At 44.8% G+C, this 19944-nt stretch overlaps 1 protein-coding gene across 9 annotated transcripts in view; it reads right to left on the bottom strand.

Annotated features, from left to right (window-relative positions):
* The window catches only part of LOC139748683 (transforming growth factor beta-1-induced transcript 1 protein-like), an 84477-nt gene that overhangs the window by 49841 nt on the left and 14692 nt on the right, over positions 1-19944 (bottom strand). For all 9 annotated transcript variants that reach the window (XM_071661980.1, XM_071661982.1, XM_071661983.1 and 6 more), the window contains one exon: positions 12062-12209. In XM_071661980.1, the coding sequence (XP_071518081.1) occupies positions 12062-12209 (148 nt within the window). The remainder of the gene's footprint in view (positions 1-12061; positions 12210-19944) is intronic.

Below are 19944 nucleotides of genomic sequence, written 5' to 3'. Positions count from 1 at the left end.
TTTATTACAAAATATTTTGAATTAATTACCTTCTCTAAAGCTCTTCAGAAAATAATTGCGAAAACATCACCTTCTCTTTTCTTTACCATAATTGTGTAAGAAATAATTATTGTATCAATTCTAGAGTACTATAATCTCCGTCTCTGGTTCCCATGTGGTTTACGGAACCACATTCGCCTCTATAACCATAGTACCCAACTTCGATTCCCTCAAGTCACTCATCCTTCACCACTCAAACCCTACCAAGATGGCAAACATCCCACTACACTAATTATTTCTTCGCCGCCATTTTGTCCGACTAGATCTGCAGATGGTATTACTTGCGCAAACCTCTCAGAGGCTGGATATTTATTTCCCTAACTTTCTAACCTCCTTCTTGTGTATAAAAGCTAAGTCTCTGCCGTTCTATAAACAGATGCGGAAAGTTCAATGATTCTATGATGAGCTCAGTCGCTGTTTATTTCGTGCGTCAGATATGTTCACTGCTTCATACCTACACGCTGTTTATTTCGTGCGCTAGGCATGTTCACTTCTTCATACCTACACACTGTTTATTTCGTGCGCTAGGCATGTTCACTTCTTCATACCTACACACTGTTTATTTCGTGCGCTAAGTATGTTCACTTTCATACCTACACACTGTTTATTTCGTGCGCTAGGCATGTTCACTTCTTCATACCTACACACTGTTTATTTCGTGCGCTAGGTATGTTCACTTCTTCATACCTACACACTGTTTATTTCGTGCGCTAGTTATGTTCACTTCTTCATACTTACACACTGTTTATTTCGTGCGCTTCATACCTACATTTCTTTCTCTCTGAGTATCTACCTACAATACCACGAGTCGTATCATCATGTGTATCAAAATTACAGAGTTAAATGATAATACCAAGAAATGAGGCCGTTGTTTGTCTGTTCCTGGCGCCCTCTTGGTAAGGCAGGAAACGGCGACCATGGAAAAAATACCAGTATCATAATCACTTGCAAGTAATCATAAATATCTCTTATATTCATCGATGTAATCGTCCCATTATCTAGAGACCGCTATACTGTCCTATACGTCAGGCACAGACTGAGGGAAGCCCTCCTGGCGAGCGATCTCACCGGCCAACATCTCCCTCCCACCTGCATCATAGGGATGGTAACCTTCCTGGCGAACAACGTCACCAACCAACACGGTCTAAAGAAAGCTTGGGTTTTTTCTTGAGATAATACGGGCAACCCCCAGAGGTGGATGAACAGCTGGGTTGACTGTGGACCCACTGCCGCAAGTAGGATTCGAACCTTTGCTCTCCTCGACCCAGGGCTGCCCGTGAGTGCGTCAAGGTCAGGAACGCTACCCGCTCTACCATTGTTGTCCTCATAATTAGACTCGCTACTCGTCCTTAAAGTCGTCGACTTATGTGCGAGTAATTCAGGAGATTAACTGTGTGTACTACAGGAATTTCAGCCTCCCTTCTCTAACACTCTCTCCCAAGCGATAACTGCTTACTACTACACTCATGGTGTATATGGTGGAGGGTTGTGGAAGATTGTACCAGGTGTACATGGTGGAGGGTTGTACCAGGTGTATATGGCGGAGGGATGTACCAGGTGTATATGGTGGAGGCTTGTACCAGGTGTATATGGTGGAGGGATGTACCAGGTGTATATGGTGGATGGATGTACCAGGTGTATATGGTGGAGGGTTGTACCAGGTGTATATGGTGGAGAGATGTACCAGGTGTATATGGTGGAGGGTTGTACCAGGTGTATATGGTGGAGCGTTGTACCAGGTGTATATGGTGGAGGGATGTACCAGGTGTATATGGTGGAGGGATGTACCAGGTGTACATGGTGGAGGGATGTACCAGGTGTATATGGTGGAGGGATGTACCAGGTGTATATGGTGGAGGGATGTACCAGGTGTATATGGTGGAGGGATGTACCAGGTGTATATGGTGGAGGGATGTACCAGGTGTATATGGTGGAGGGATGTACAAGGTGTATATGGTGGAGGGATGTACCATCGACAGTGTAAATATTGGGGGGAATCAGGCCACAAGGATGGTCTCGTACAAACACCATGTACCCCACTGCTGGGGTCTGGCTTCAACCCTCACCAACTATTCACAGTCATATCCTCATGTACACAGATACAGCCTCCTGTGTGTGTGTGTGTGTGTGTGTGTGTGTGTGTGTGTGTGTGTGTGTGGGGTACACTCCCACGTACCCGTAGCCATCTGTGCTCGAGGCAATGCAGCCTCGAGTTAGTGTACATACCTAGAAGAGCATTAGACCTCTACAGGATCTCAAAAAGTTATTATGGAGTTTCAAGTATCATTTAAAACCCTCCCACTAAGCTGCTTTTGACTGGGCTACAAAACAAAACAATCATCACAAGGCCACACCTACAATGTCAACACATAATGCCATAAGACAACATACAAGAGAAAGATTGAAATGGACCAGCATTCAGGCCATTAGTCTATTCACTTCACCTTTAACCAATCACATTAGTGATAGATGTTACGTCACTGTTACCAAATGACACTGCAAATAGCTACACATTACGTAAGTGTTACGCAATCTACTTTATTTCAGTTGAATAATGAACATGTATGATGAAGGTAAAGCTGTTGATATCATCTATTTTGATTTAAAAAAAATCAGTATGTATAACTAATGAAAACTAAGTCACGTGGTACAGATGGAGATGTACTTCGAGAGGTAGACAATTAGCTGACTGGCTGTTAAGAAAATATTGCGATTAATGTTCCAGCCTCAGAATGGTTGGACGTGACAAGTGGTGTGCCACAGGGTTCTGCTCTGGGAGCAAGTCTCACATTTACACCGACAACATTGTTTATGAATTTTCACGATGTTAGAGATGAAAGTTCTGAAATGATTCTACGTTGGAAGATAAATCTACAACTACAATGAAATATGTACAGATGCAAGGTGACATACACCGGGTTCGCTGGTGCCATATGTATTCTACGATGGAGGAATACAAAGTCTGAAACATTAGTAGTAAAACCAAGAGATCAAGCTAGAGCTGGAACTGTGTTCCGCTACAAAGGTATATGAGGACATATCTGCGGTGTAATACTCTCTGGCCAAATGCCCAGTGCCTAAAACAGTTTATAAAAAAAGGCAAAACAAAATTCTAGGCCTTATAGGAAGGGCTTTGACATTCGTCTTTACAATTCACTGTCATGCATCACACTTGGGAAAAGACAGCGGTCGGTAACCAAAATGATTCCCGCAATGGGTTAAAGAAAAAAAAAAACTAAACTTATTCACTTTAGAAAAGAGAATGTTGTGATGTGATCTAACAAAGGCATTCAAAATCGCAGTCTTGGATCATCTCGATCTAAATAGGTATTTAAGTCAGACCTGTCTGGTTTCGACTGTAAACATATGAACGTAGTTGATGAAAACAGCACTACTGATCCCGTCAACAAAGACATGAAAACTAATTCCCTGCAGGTCCACAACTGATATCATTTGCGACGCTTCCTTAGCAACATATAGAGTGTCAGGTATTTCTTAAGCTTTCCCGATGTTACCACAGTAATCCTTAATGTTTCTGATCCCTACCATCATCACAAACAAACCCTCGATAGGACTAATTGACCTGTTTGCATCCGTCTGTCATGTTAGGTTAGGTCCCAGGCCGGGCTGTGGGTGATGAAACCATAGTAAAACGTTCATAAAACATTATAAACCACGACTCTCGTTGCGTTAATTGGGTCCCTCCATAAAGCAAAGCCTTGACACATCACAAGGAGGTATAACCCAGTTTCTCCTCCTTATAAATATATCTCACACATGATGAAAGATATGCTCGGGGTGATTACGGTCACGTGGTGTGGGGAGTTTACTGACTTCTTCCTCCCTACTAAGGGGGGGCCTAGTTCTCCCCAACCCTATAGAACTTTAGCCTTCTCCCCACGACAGCAGGTTACCTCCCCCATCTCCTACCACCATAGTACATTCTCCTACATCGCCTGTATCTCAAAATATCTTTCAGTTTAGGAGAATCGTGTCTGGCTACACCAGCAGGCTAACCAGGTCACCTGCTCGACACTCATCAACCGGTCGGTGTCTCCAAGCTAACGAAGGTGTAGTACACACCCGGGAGATGCCGGAGCCAACACATACACCTTCAAGGACTGAGAAGTGTAGACACACACGCACACACACTCACAAGGGCCAAGCATATCAACCCGATATACACTTACTGATAAGGAAAGACTGTCAACAAACACAGTTCAAAGAAAAACAATAAAGGAGATAAAATCAATTTCCTTGATAAGGATAGCGGGGTCAGGTCAATGACCTACATCAAGGCAAGATGGAAACAGCGATAGGTGAACAATCCACATAACTGCGGGTATATATATATATATATATATATATATATATATATATATATATATATATATATATATATATATATAAACTGACTTATATTTCTCTCTTGTGTCTTCCCTGATGATGTTATTATTACACGAAAGTGCACTTGGGACCTCATCGTGTTCCATTTTCCCTGTGGACTCATAGGAATATATATATTTATTAAGGGGTAGGTAGAGTGCTTGGCTGCAGGCGTGGTGTAGACCTCCACCTACCTACTTCCTGCTTGCTTGCTCACATCTGCCTGGTCATCTCCTGTGGTTGTTAAGACTACTGTAAGCTCTCCACCTGGCTAACTACTGATGGTAAACTATAATGTAACCCACACGTAAACCAGCTGGTAACCTGCAAGGGTTGTTTAAATGGCTACCTTCACTATATCGCCACCGCCGCCTCTTCTTTCATACATCCCTTCTCATAATGGATTCCTTCTTCATTCATGACATTGGTAATCGTGTTCAAAGACCATACCGTCGTGTTCAAAGACCATACCGTTGTGTTCAAAGACCGTACCGTCGTGTTCAAAGACCATCCCAGTCGTGTTCTAAGAGCCAGTATTATAACCCACTACACAACAAGTGCTTCCACCGAGCCATTACTCGATCACGAGGACAGCCATGACTGATACACGTCTGGCGGCCACAACGGAATCAACTAATGTGCAGCAACGGACGCCAAGCGACCCGGAGGAATGCGTTAATCTGAACCAGTTTTAGAGGTTCAATATTCATAATCCAACCCAGCAGTATTACTTCAACATTACCACCGTCCTGTACAGGCAAGACTGTCCACCAGGGAAGCAAGACTTACGTGCAAGTGAGTGGTATAACACATCGCTCCCTCACCATCTCTGTCGCACCCGCCCGATGTATATACAATCCCGTCCAGAATGTTGACTACATCCTGTACCAAAGGACCGTCCCTCTCTACCACAGGACCGTCCCTCTCTACCACAGGACCGTCCCTCTCTCCGTCAGGTACGGCAGTAAGACCTGCCTTCGTCCAGTGCCTCCTCCATTCCTTCCTGTCGACCACCTCAACTCAAAATATAAAATAACCATAAACCTGAAGGGTCTTGGCAACGGCAAGGTTCACAGCCACGCACTGTCGCTCCACCAAACTAAACAACGCCATCTTTGTGTCCCGTCGTATAGCAACGCCCGAAAACAAACCATAATAAAGCAGATGAAGCATACCACAGTTCCTGCCCGTTAGACACCTGCCAGCCAGGTGGCAAAAATACCACAGGATATAAATAAACTGAAAATACTGACGGAAATTCATGTGCGTCTTACAGCGATGAATTTATGTGCGCGAACAGACGGAACGGTGGCTATGCTCAGCGATGGTGGTCGCTGGCCTCTTTGACACAGTTTTCCGCTGTCTTCCCTCTGATATAGATTATACATAAGAGGATTAAGGTGTCGGAGGTCGAGGAAGAAACTATGAAGGGGATTTCGAGATCAGGGCCTAAACATTCGCACAGCGAGAGGCACGCGATTGAGATATAATCAACTGGACTGAAGCTGTATATGGGGGGCGACGTGCTGTCAATGGGCTGAACCCAGGAATATGAAGCGGTCAAGATAGATCATGGAATAGTCTATGTTGGGCACGGGTTTCACTGCATTCTACACGATAACTGGAGACCAGATGTGTACAAGTTAGGCATTTGTTTGCGGTGCGTGCGCGCGCGCGTGGGAACTTTAAAAGCACACAGAAATACGAGAGTGGAAGAAAATCATATCAAAGCGGGTAATATTAAATACAAGAGAATAGGTGAATCACTGTACAAATCACCAGAACTTATAAAAACCTGACCTAACTTTACCCAGCAGTCCAAACCCACTTAAGGTTTCAGTGTTATAAACAAATTACCCGAACTACAATGAAGACTTTCGGCCTCCCAGCGCCCGTCGATGTTCGCTGGAGATGGTCGCGTGCTGAGGTGGGAAAGCGAACAAACACAGCGCACTAAACAATGTAAACAAATGACCACAATAAAGTATTCTTAAAAGAAAAAAAAATTCGAAATCTGGGTAAATGTTGGCTAATAGAAGAGGTATGTGGTTTTTATTGGTTAATATATACAGAAGTGTTCAACCTACTTCCAGGTTAATTAACCCCATATTTCCCTGATCTTCATAGCCCCGTAAATTATCGTATTATTTGTTTTTATAAGACTATTGTCATTACCTGTCAACCGCGGACTTATACTTCAATTCTACGAGATGTTAATAGTCCAATCATACGTTGTTTTTCCACCTATTGCCCTCCATATATATATATATATATATATATATATATATATATATATATATATATATATATATATATATATATATATCGCCGCAGGAGTGGATGAGATAGAGAGTAATGACGACAGCGACCCACGTACACAAGACCCGACACTATGCCGGAATTCGGAAATACCACAACACACACACACACACACACAGAGCAGGTGATCCATCCCTGGTGGCCCCAGGTGTGTGTGTTTACTGCTGCCGAGCGCCAGGTGTGGCGGTGACGGAGGTGAGAAAGGTATATCAACACGGCTCTTGGATAAACCCCGACATTTCTAAATCCCAGGCGGGCGCCATTACTCGCTCGCGGCCCAGATCTTGGCGCGCCAGGTGGCTGGCGAACACTGTGCCCAGCGCTCACTCATGCCAACAGATGGATCTACTCCACCTGTCATGTTTCTCCCAGGATGATTAAAGTTGTCTTGACTACAAAGGCTGGAAATTTACATACAGCACTTTAAAACCATTCTTGCGTTTAATTTACTGAGAGTAAGAACGGTGAAACACATCACAGTGAAAAGAATGAAACAGAAACAAAAAAAAACGTCCATAAAAAAGATACAAGGTACGTACTATGTTTGTTTTTGTTAAGACGACTGTCAACTGTTTCCTGTCATGTGACATAAACAATACGGCGTCTGGACTGTCATTCGCTACATCACGAGGGAAGTGAGGCGGAGGAGGAGGAGGAGGAACTGCATGAGCCTGCAAGGGGACCATGACACATTCCAAACTTGATCTGATTCTTGATCCACGGAATTCCTCCTCAGTAAATGTAAACTAAATACGGAAATGAAAGAATATATATACATATATGTGTGTGTGTGTGTGTGTGTGTGTGTGTGTGTGTGTGTGTGTGTGGCGCCGCTTCACAACGTTCTTTGGGAGAACAAAAGAACATAAAACAGTGTTATGTCTGTTGTTCTCTGGTAAGTGCTCGGTGTGCGATGAGCCAAGACAAGAGCCACTGGGCCAGCCGAGGTCTCGACTGTCGTATATGTACGACACCCTTGTAAGTTACCGACATACTGGGGGAGGGCATTACGGGTGCTGGGGTGTAGTGTGCTGGGGTGTGCTGTGCTGGGGTGTAGTGTGCTGGGGTGTGGTGTGCTGGGGTGTGGTGTGCTGGGGTGTGGTGTGCTGGGGTGTGGTGTGCTGGGGTGTGGTGTGCTGGGGTGTAGTGTGCTGGGGTGTGGTGTGCTGGGGTGTGCTGTGCTGGGGTGTAGTGTGCTGGGGTGTGGTGTGCTGGGGTGTGGTGTGCTGGGGTGTGGTGTGCTGGGGTGTGCTGTGCTGGGGTGTGGTGTGCTGGGGTGTGGTGTGCTGGGGTGTGGTGTGCTGGGGTGTGGTGTGCTGGGGTGTGGTGTGCTGGGGTGTAGTGTGCTGGGGTGTGGTGTGCTGGGGTGTGGTGTGCTGGGGTGTGGTGTGCTGGGGTGTGGTGTGCTGGGGTGTGCTGTGCTGGGGTGTGGTGTGCTGGGGTGTGGTGTGCTGGGGTGTGCTGTGCTGGGGTGTGCTGTGCTGGGGTGTGGTGTGCTGGGGTGTGCTGTGCTGGGGTGTAGTGTGCTGGGGTGTGGTGTGCTGGGGTGTGGTGTGCTGGGGTGTGGTGTGCTGGGGTGTGCTGTGCTGGGGTGTAGTGTGCTGGGGGTGGTGTGCTGGGTGTGGTGCTGGGGTGTGGTGTGCTGGGGTGTGCTGTGCTGGGGTGTAGTGTGCTGGGGTGCGCTGTGCTGGGGTGTGGTGTGCTGGGGTGTGCTGTGCTGGGGTGTGGTGTGCTGGGGTGTGGTGTGCTGGGGTGTGCTGTGCTGGGGTGTAGTGTGCTGGGGTGTGCTGTGCTGGGGTGTGCTGTGCTGGGGTGTGGTGTGCTGGGGTGTGGTGTGCTGGGGTGTGCTGTGCTGGGGTGTGCTGTGCTGGGGTGTGCTGTGCTGGGGTGTGCTGTGCTGGGGGGTTATTGGACGTAAATAACCCCTGCAAGTCTCGCACGGTTTGCGAGTCTAACAAAAGCGGTACGAGACAGCAACGAGGCGGTGAAGGGCGGAAATAGCCGGTGGGTGGGTGGGTGGCACGAAGAGAGTGGCGGGCCGCTGCCAAATGCTGGGGGTGTCAAACATGATGTATAGCTCACGTGAAGACTGCACCACACACACCCACCCCCACCACACGCCAAGGTCACTACCAAACAACACACACACACACACACACACACACACACTTGAAGGTCATAAACCTGCACCCTCATGACCCTATGGGTTCATGTCAGAGGTCACACTGCTGTACTGCAGTATTCAGGTTAATTCAACGAGACAACGGAAGTTACGATCCTTAACCACGACGCTACGACTGTGGGCACGACGCTACGACCGTGAACACGACGGTACGACCGTGAACACGACGCTACGACCGTGAACACGACGCTACGACCGTGAACACGACGGTAAGACCGTGAACACGACGCTACGACCCTTGACCACGACGGTACGATCCTTAACCACGACGGTACGATCCTTAACCACGACGGTACGACCCTTGAGCACGACGGTACGTTCCCTGATCACGATGGTACGTTCGCAAAGTACGACGGTGCTACTATTATTAAGCACGACGGTAAGAATCGTACAGGTCAGGTCAAAGGTCACGTGAATCACGCAGGGTGCACAGCAGCTTAATAAGGGACGGAGGTTGGAGGTATATAACACACACACACACACACACACACACAGACACACACACACAACAGAAGGCGTTCCAAGTTACTGTCTACAGGACACAGAAGTGAAGGCCAGATGGTCATTTGTACCCACAGCCACTACACACCCCCAGAAGGACCATTTCGTGGAAAGTCGACTCCTTATGTATACATAGACAGACAGACAGACAAGACAGGAACAGGTGGATCTCCACGCCCTACTTCGAGCCAGAGCAACAGCCGACAGAAAAAAGGGAGAGAGAGAGAGAGAGAGAGAGAGAGAGAGAGAGAGAGAGAGAGAGAGAGAGAGAGAGAGAGAGAGAGAGAGAGAGAGGTACATCGTAACTGCCAAAAAAAAAAAAAAAGAAGACAGATGACATTAACACACACGAGAGAAACTTTGGTCTTCCAGACGCCATGAGAAGTGGCAGACAGTAACAGGCAAAATGAACACATAACATAAACCATCAGTGTCAAGAGACGAATATAAATAAGGAGTGCACATCACTGGCTGCCCAGCCAACATGAACGGTTAAGCCAAACGACTGACGGGAATAAGCCTGAGAAACTGTTACACGCCATTTTCTACGAAAAACGGCGGGAACTGAAAACGGGGAGAGGTCGTGAGGGATAGACGGGGGCGTCAATCACGTGATCACCTCGTTCAATTTCCCCTTCCTACGCCAACCAACCAACCACGTGACAAATTTCACGTCACGTAACAAGGATATGAGCAAACACAAATGTGAAATCTCTCTACTTATGTTCTTGTGATAATATCTGGGTAATACAAGAAATCCACACACACACACACACACACACACACATATATATATATATATATATATATATATATATATATATATATATATATATATATATATATATATATATATCGCATGTTTACCAAATGGCGTCCTAGCTTCGTCTCTTCGATGTATATCAACTGACTGTTATATTTCTCTTGTGTCTCCCCTGATGTGATTATTACACGAAAGTGCACTTGGGAACTTACCGTGTTTCATTTTCCCCGTGGACTCATAGGAATATATATATATATATATATATATATATATATATATATATATATATATATATATATATATATATATATATCCTTGCCCCCCTAACAGTGTATATGGCCGTTATTAAGTTTAATCAATAACAATGACGTGTACCAACGTGCTGTACGGGGGTCGTCTCCAAGGTAAACACGTGTCATCATGAGCGCCAATATGAGGATATATTTAGCCCAGCTTCCTCTGTAGTTCCCGCCCCTCAGCCTGGCTGCCACCTTAACAATATGTCCAACGCCTACCACTAAGGTATTTTCAGCCGCTCTCCAGCTATACAAACTACACTCCTCCCAAGCCTCGCTGACATAACTTCTTCCCTCCCTAACTTTCCTTGTCTATACGTGTACAACAACAACGCGCACAACCATAAGAAACTCAGAACCATCTTTATTGTAGTACTGCTTCTTGATCTCAATAATCCTGTCTTTATACAATGTCAAGTGAGAATAAAGTCTTTAATCTCGAGAGAAATATTTATCTTAGCATTTCCTCTTTTTCTATTTTCCCCCAGCGACGCCGTAACCCCTGTGGGAGGCCGGCCAGGGCGCCAGTTCAGTCTCAGCTTCGTAAATTCAGGTGACAGTCGGTGGAGCAGCGACGACCCACGGGGGAAGGTCTTCCCCACACAGATGGTGGACAGAAAATAACACGAAAATGACAGATGGTATGAAGGAATGACATATATACATAACTGGAAAAGGTTAAAACTTACCTACATTTAAACTAAGAAGGTAATTAATTCATGTTAGTCACCAAAATACAGGCAAAGTATTTACAAACATTTCTATTCTACAACTATATACTACATACTAGATACTGATCTAATTGCTCCAGTATAATTTCTCTATCGTTAAGGTTTAGTTTTGAGAGTGAGAGCCCAAATTACGTGCAATCAAAGCCCAAGAACCGGTGTGAGATTAAGCACTTACCGTGTGGCGGCATCAGAAATGAATTCTGTTACGTCTGCCAAGTTTCGACACTTCTGTGAGGAGGATCACTCATAATCATCCGACGCAAAGATGAACACATATATAAAATGTGCAACACTGACATGGATGAGGCAGATGACTAATGAATATCCCGTCATGAGGAGCCTGATGGGTGTAGAGGGGGGTCACCTCATGACTCATTACCCCATGAAGACTTGCCTCTGATGCAACCGTATGACAATTCAGTGTAAAAACCGCAAAATAATCCACTGACCATAACAGCCTGGACAAAAACTATTTCTTCAAACTGCTTATGCGAGACATATTGAGTCTGATGATCTTATTTACACAAAGTTTTAATTCATTGTTTTGTTTGGATTTCAGTAATAACGACGCGGACCTCCTCTTCATTTCAACCCATATACTGAAATCTCTTTCATAAATAACAACAATAATGATAATAATACTTATCAAGTTTCTTAGGGTAAGACAATATACATTTTTTCTTTACAATGATATCATTTCATTTCGATAACAGCAACGCATCCTCGGCAAATGTATTATTAAAGAAGTTTCCCATACTTGGCAGACGAAGGTAACAGAAAACGTGTAAACAAACACTACAGAGAAAACGGATAAAATACATTCTCAGGGATAACTACAACAAACCTTTAAAGTTTCCTGTGTAACGCGCATTGTTGAGGTCTTGCAGCAAGGAGTCAAGTTCAGACAAGTTATTATTAAAGGAAGATTTCTTGCCCCCACCAGATGATCTCTGCTCTGTGCGCACCTCCTCTACTCTCTCTTGGTGATACATCTGTCGGAATGAGAGAATAAAATAAAAAGTTAATCTAATGAAAATTGTAATACTGGAGTACCATGACTTTTATTGATATAACGAGAAAATCTATCTATTTTTTGTTGTTAGTTTATTACAGTCATTCTACTATGCTCCATCTCGACTATATACAAAGGTACTACAATCGAAAATATTAGTAATTTCATCATAATTAACAACAGTTTACCATCTTTAGTGTAAGAGGAGTGAAGTGATGAGTGCAGGTGACATACAGGAATAGTTACAAATTACAGAGACACCTGAAACCTATATGACCCGATGATACTCGCTCTCTACATACTAACCTCTACCTTCCCATCTACAACTCTAATATATACATAGCTGTGGTTCCACTCTATCTACAGGTGTACAAAACCAGACTATCCATCCGTCTACAAAGAAATCACTGGTCTCTTACCATCTAGAGATGTGTGTGGGCTGGGGTCCCACACCACATCTACACAGGTTCCATCCACAGTAATACATGAAGCGTACTACATAATATACATATATGCTTAGCTTTGTGGTTATTGAACAATGAATCTGGAGACACATACACGCACCTGGCACGGGTGTGGGTGACGCTGGGGGTAAACCAGCTCATGTAAACCCAACCTGCTGGTTCTCAGCTGGGTCAAAATAGTACACATACAAAATTAGAATAAGGAACATAAAAAAAATTATATATATATCCTTTTTTCCACGAAGAAAATTTGGAAGATGTCATACCCAGACGCTTGGCTGTCAGTCAACACTAAATATAAACACGGCGGAACATGTAGGTCGTGGCGATGGTTCATTCAACACACACACACACACACACACACACACACACACACACACACACACACACTTGCCTCCCTAGCTATAGCTCGGGCTGAGATGTGCCAAGTTTATAAATATGGGTACAGAGTGGTGGGTGGGGCGGGGGGGGGGGGGTGGGGGGGGCTCACAAGGAAGGTAATTCATGCAGTTAATCCTCCCGAAAGGCGATAGTCCCACACTGTTTGAATGCTTCACCGCTTCTACCATCTCTCAATCGTACGTGACTCTTTTCACATCAATTCATAATTCAAATAATATCTTCATTATAATTAGGAATTCACACTAGATCAATTAATTCTAAATCTATACCGAACAGTACAGACTGTCAAAGTAATTTCTATTACTGTACTTCACTTTGTATAATTCTGTATTCAATAAAACAGAGCAAACATGAGAAGAGTCACTGGGGAAGTACAGAGAGCTAATACAAAATACTGATGAGAACGAAGCATAACCATGATATATGACCTGATGCACAGTCGCCTTTACACAACCCTGGAGCGCTTACATATAATTATACATTACACACATAACCCTGAGATAATACACACACACTATGTACCAGATTACAACAGAAAACGTAACGCGCACGACAACCGTATACAACAAATATCAGACATGAAAAGTGACATTACAATGTTAAAAAACGATATTTGGACAATATGGACTGTGAAACATGATATAAAGATATATCACTATTCAGCAACGATAATAAAAAACTGAAACGTAAATTAGGACACAAATTTCTTGTCATTAAACAGAAAACGACGGATCCATCTGAAACATGGATGCGCTCTGAACTAACACGTCACAAGGGCGCCATGAGATAAACAGAAGATGGGAAGCTAAACATCCTACAGACCAGGGAATAAACACACAGGCTGAAACAAAATAACATCGGAGAGAGAGAGAGAGAGAGAGAGAGAGAGAGAGAGAGAGAGAGAGAGAGAGAGAGAGAGAGAGAGAGGTTGTGTGTACGTGAAGCCATCCATCAAGTGAGACGGCTCGCGCGTCGGCATCACTGCGCCATCACCGAAAATGGGAACCAGGAGGAAAAGTTAGGCGGGGTCTTACCTAAACTGGTTTGTAACACTTTACCTTAAGTAACAGCGACTTTTCTAACCTGTTCAACGCTGGTTCGGATAAAAATTACATTTTCAGGTTGATGAATTATGACATTATCATCAAAAATATATATATCCTTGTTGTCTGACAACAGAAGGGTATGCAAGAGACCTTCTTCAACCATTTCAAATGGATCATGACATCTTCACTGCATCTCCAGTTAACACTGCTATGTTCCTAATACCCTCATGTATCTAACACACTTTAGAAATATCAAAAAGAATAATTTCTTAAGAAATTCAGTTATGAATTAATTCTACCGGTACAGTTGTCTTCATGAATTGTCTCATTTGTTTATGTAAAATACCACAAAAACTCCTCAACTTTCAATTGTTCTCTTCTTTCAATAACCTCTTCCCTTACCTTCCTTCATTCACGCAACAGTACCATACCTCTTCCCATCTTCTATAACTGCTTCCTTATTCCTGGTTTCCGCTACGGTTCACCTGCACACCTCAAGCAAGCAAACATCACTTGAATGATAAGCCAGATAAGATATTTCGTCTCTTCACAAACATACAAGAATAAATTCACGTATAAGCCAGCTTTGACATGTGTGTGTGACCTGGATCTTGTGCAGCGAGGCTCGATCTTACTTCCGGGTTATGAAAATGTCACAGACATACAGTCTTCACCATTAAAGGGAATCTATAAATGGAACTCGGCAACTGATTAGAAAAAATTTAGGGTCTTGTCAAAGAGTAGGTCATCATTCTCTTGGGTCGTACCGTCGTGCTCAAGGGTCGTACCGTCATGCTCAAGGGTCGTACCGTCGTGCTCAAGGGTCGTACAATCGTGCTCAAGGGTCGTACCGTCGTGCTCAAGGGTCGTACCGTCGTGCTAAATTAATCATGTACTCGAAAACTTGCCCACAATAATCCATGGTTTACGGTCCTTTATATTCGCCTCACAAAGAAACTTGTACCACATAAAAAACACAATCATGTCATATATTAAAATCAAGAAAAAATAATGAATGACTTTAACACATAAACAGGTTAGGTTACAGCATCTCTATATTCTATTATTTGACGATAGCAACAAATGCCGGATAATGTATACAGTGTAAACATTACTACTAACAAAATTCCTCTTAATGTTTACAGTGTAAACATTACTACTAACAAAATTCCTCTATCATGACGCGGGATAATCCTTGACTATATGACACATCTTTCGTTAGATGAATATATGTAAACATGAGGATCAAAAACAACTTTGCGTTTTCTGTTATTTTCTCTGACGACACACAAAAAAAATCTCACATTAAATGACCTCCAAAAACCTACAGCAAAATGTTCTGTAGCTTTCTACTTAAGTACACATTGTATTTCTCCATTGTATACTTACTTGAAATTATTTTCAATTACGGTTCCGACCTCCATTTTCTGAAGTAGATCGGCTTTGCACTACAAAAAGAGCCTACGAGAATGTTTTCTTTCTTTCTGAATGGCTCAAGAGCCAGCCATCCGTTTTCTATAACTGAGTAGCATGGGACCCTGAGACCGTTTTCTTTCCAATGCCGTGGCCCTGGAGCTTACAAATCTTTTTTTTTTTTCTTTCTTCCTCTTTGACGGTGGAGGAACCAACGCCCCATTTTCTATCCCCTCGGGAATATGCCACACCATACCCCAACGCACTGCACCATATACCACAGCACAAAGCATACCACAACACTGACATTATACCACAGATGAAGCATACCACAACACTGACATTATACCACAGATGAAGCATACCACAACACTGACATTATACCACAGATGAAGCATACCACAACACTGACATTATACCACAGATGAAGCATACCACAACACTGACATTATACCACAGATGAAGCATACTACATAATCTAACCTTACAGTAAAACACAAGTAGGGTTGCCCGCTGCTTTGGGGTACACATAAAGTGGCACTAGACATATATAAAACCCCACATATACTGGACACACACAGGCCACTGCCTGTTAAGGACAAGAGATAATAACCTAATAAGCACAATCAACTATAATTTTTATAATCTTATTCTCGTATCTTTATTGTTTGATATAATACACGAGTCTTTTATACTTATTTTGGAAATGTTACAATCAGCTTATGAATAGCCAGGTCCATTTTTATCCCAAGTTAATTAATATATCTATGATAAATATAAATAAATCATACATTTTCTATTACTGAAACAAGTGACAATTATTGTTGTAAACACGGGACCAGAGAGAGTGGGTGTGGGTGTGGTCAAGTACACACAGAAGACGGGCTGTGGGTGGGTTGCTGTCGTGATGAGGAAATGTAACAAGGCTGCGTGGGAGGAGAGTGTGGGAGTACACTGTGGGAGGAGAGTGTGGGAGTACACTGTGGGAGTATACTGAGGTGTAGCAAGGTCAGATCTGTGTGGGATGGAATGTACGTACAACACAGGAATGTCAACCAGACTAGATATTGGTGGTGATGGTGAGTGTTGGTGATGGTGATGGTGGAGTGTTGGTGATGGTGGAGTGTTGGTGATGGTGGAGTGTTGGTGATGGTGGAGATTTGGTGATGGTGGAGTGTTGGTGATGGTGGTGATGGAGTGTTGGTGATGGTGGAGTGCTGGTGGTGGTGGAGTTCTAGTGATGGTGAAGTGCTGGTAATGGTGGTGGAGAGTTGGTAATGGTGGAGCGCTGGTGATGGTGGAGTGTTGGCACTACCATCACGTGTAGTGGTGGAAGGGTATGGTTATGATGGTGCAACTGCCACCACCATCACCGAAAGTGGTGGCAGGAGCACATCTCACGGTAGTGTTGTCACTTGGTGGTAGGGTAGGAGATGGCCTGGATGGTTGGTAGTGTTGTCACTGACGGTCATAAGTGTTGGCAGTGGGTAGTTAGCGATGTTAGGGTGCCAGCATTGTTGCCAGCATTGGCGCTGACAACAGCGTTGTTAGAATGTTGAATACGACTATCTGTGGTGTTGGCGATGGTGGCAGAGGTGTTGGCAGAGCCCGGAGACTGACAACGTCGCCCATGGATGTGTCATTTCCTTTCGGTGGCCAAGTGTGGGTGTGTGTTCCCACCCCAGACCAACGCTGACGTCATCAACCGCGGGGGAACAACAGACCATCACGGTGCGCTCCCTGACCACGACGGTACGACGCTTGACCACGACGGTACGACGCTTGACCACGACGGTACGATCCTTGACCACGACGGTACGACGCTTGACCACGACGGTACAAACCATAGCCAGGACGGTACGACCCTTGAGCACGACGGTGCGACCCTTGAGCACGACGGTACGACCCTTGAGCACGACGGTGCGACCCTTGAGCACGACGGTACGACCCTTGAGCACGACGGTACGACCCTTGAACACGACGGCACGACGCTTGAGTAAGGCTGTATAAATAATCACAAAACCCTTCTAAACGACCAAATCAAAATACTGTACGAAACATTATCAAAAAGTTCCAAATCTAGACATAACCTCTGGATCTTACACATGAAACTGATCTTTAAAACCAGAACCACGAGAATATGTGAGGCCAAAACATACTGATATATTCTATATTTGAGAAGCAATCACAAACGTATGATGATAACACGACTCTTAACTAGCTGTGCGGGTTGAGTACATCACGAGAGTTAACTACTGAGCAGACGATCATGAGGAAGAAATGAGTCTTGCTTGTTTGTTCAAGTTGAACGAAGGAGAAAGAAAGAAAAAAAGGTTTTTCAAGGCTTGGGCGGAGCTCCTGGTCTAACGATATGAACAGCCTTGTTAAATATCAACTGGTGGGGGGGGGGGCTATAATGCAGGGGGGTAGCCCTCCCCCACCACAGTGGTAGCCCACAAAACAGGAGGAGGAGGGGTATGTCCACCCCCACTCCCCCCTTCCCCTGGCCCTACGTCATCATCCCTCCAATGCTGGGCTACGAAAGCAGGCAACCCCCCCCACTGTTTCCTGTCATCTGCAGTTATAATCTTAACCTCTGATTCGTGGTTCAGCGTCGTAGAGAGATGGAAGAACAGGCCAGTCACACGTCACGTGGACCCTTGTCCACACCAAGCTGTTAACGTAGGCCGCGTGCACGCTGCTCACACACGCCCCACGCCAGTTGACACCCACAACCCGCACTCAACACCACATGAAGAACAGCACAGCTAATCCTTAACACTGACGCGGAGAACACCTCCCGCACTCACCGCCAGGTGAAGAACAAGGTGTTCTTCAGCACCGATGAACACCCGACTAAGAATTTGGATTTTATCAAAAGCGATTTCGTTTTAATGAGTTTTATCCTGACTATAATTTCATGGCCAGATGTGACCACTAATTGATTTTACAGTGAAAAATAAGGGGAATATTAGTGAAATGACATGAACGCTGGTTAGACACAACAGGTGTGCTGGGTGAGGGTTGAGTACACTGTGTGTGCATGACGGAATGTGTCCTGGGTGTGGGTTGAGTACACTGGGTGTGCATGACGGAATGTGTCCTGGGTGAGGGTTGAGTACACTGTGTGTGCATGACGGAATGTGTCCTGGGTGTGGGTTGAGTACACTGGGTGTGCATGACGGAATGTGTCCTGGGTGTGGGTTGAGTACACTGGGTGTGCATGACGGAATGTGTCCTGGGTGTGGGTTGAGTACACTGTGTGTGCATGACGGAATGTGTCCTGGGTGTGGGTTGAGTACACTGGGTGTGCATGACGGAATGTGTCCTGGGTGTGGGTTGAGTACACTGTGTGTGCATGACGGAATGTGTCCTGGGTGAGGGTTGAGTACACTGTGTGTGCATGACGGAATGTGTCCTGGGTGTGGGTTGAGTACACTGGGTGTGCATGACGGAATGTGTCCTGGGTGTGGGTTGAGTACACTGTGTGTGCATGACGGAATGTGTCCTGGGTGAGGGTTGAGTACACTGTGTGTGCATGACGGAATGTGTCCTGGGTGAGGGTTGAGTACACTGGGTGTGCATGGCGGAATGTGTCCTGGGTGTGGGTTGAGTACACTATAGTGTACTATGCGGTGAAAGGGTTAAGTCTCTCGGCAACTGTACATTTCAGTACAACATCTGCAGCATGTGTGGTGTGTGGGATAATGACATGTTCCTCACATTATATCAACATAAACATCATATGTAAACATCTAACATCCTGTACCACGTACGGTTCACAACGAGCGTTCCTGGGTTTGGACAAACTACAGACACGAACAGTTGGATTATCCTTGGCTCTCTGTCCTTAATACAAGCCCTAAATACCAACACTAGAATGTACCAAGGATTTCTCTACAAGAAACACACACCACACACACATGATGTTTTAACCATACTTACATTAGATAAGGAAGATGTATGAGTAAAATGTTGTTAATTATGTGTGTATATAAACTGTAGCTGTGAAAGATCTCTCATACACATTGGAAGCATGGCGAGGACATGTAGGAACAGATCCATCGTTCAAAATCAAGTGTACAGTACCAAATGTTGAGTGTAGTGAGAGAAAGAACACTAGACCACAAAATCTACTCTCTACTGACCGGCTGATTCACCCGGGGGGGGGGGGGGGTTACATGGGAAGAACTACACCCCCCCCCCCATGAACTGACTCACGGGCGGGAAGGCTGAACAATGCAATCTTTATAACAAGGTGGTCACACACACACACACACACACACACACACACACATGGTTAGCGTTACTGACCATGAGTCACCGGGCCGGACCCACACGGGTTCGAATCCTGGGTGTGGCAATCGGCCCACACCCAATACTAGGTGTT

The sequence above is a fragment of the Panulirus ornatus genome, chromosome 5 (genome assembly GCF_036320965.1).
Source record: "Panulirus ornatus isolate Po-2019 chromosome 5, ASM3632096v1, whole genome shotgun sequence".
Classification (NCBI taxonomy): Eukaryota; Metazoa; Arthropoda; class Malacostraca; order Decapoda; family Palinuridae; genus Panulirus; species Panulirus ornatus.
The sequence above is the reverse complement of the archived record's forward strand: the minus strand, read 5'-3'. Positions and strand labels throughout refer to the sequence as shown.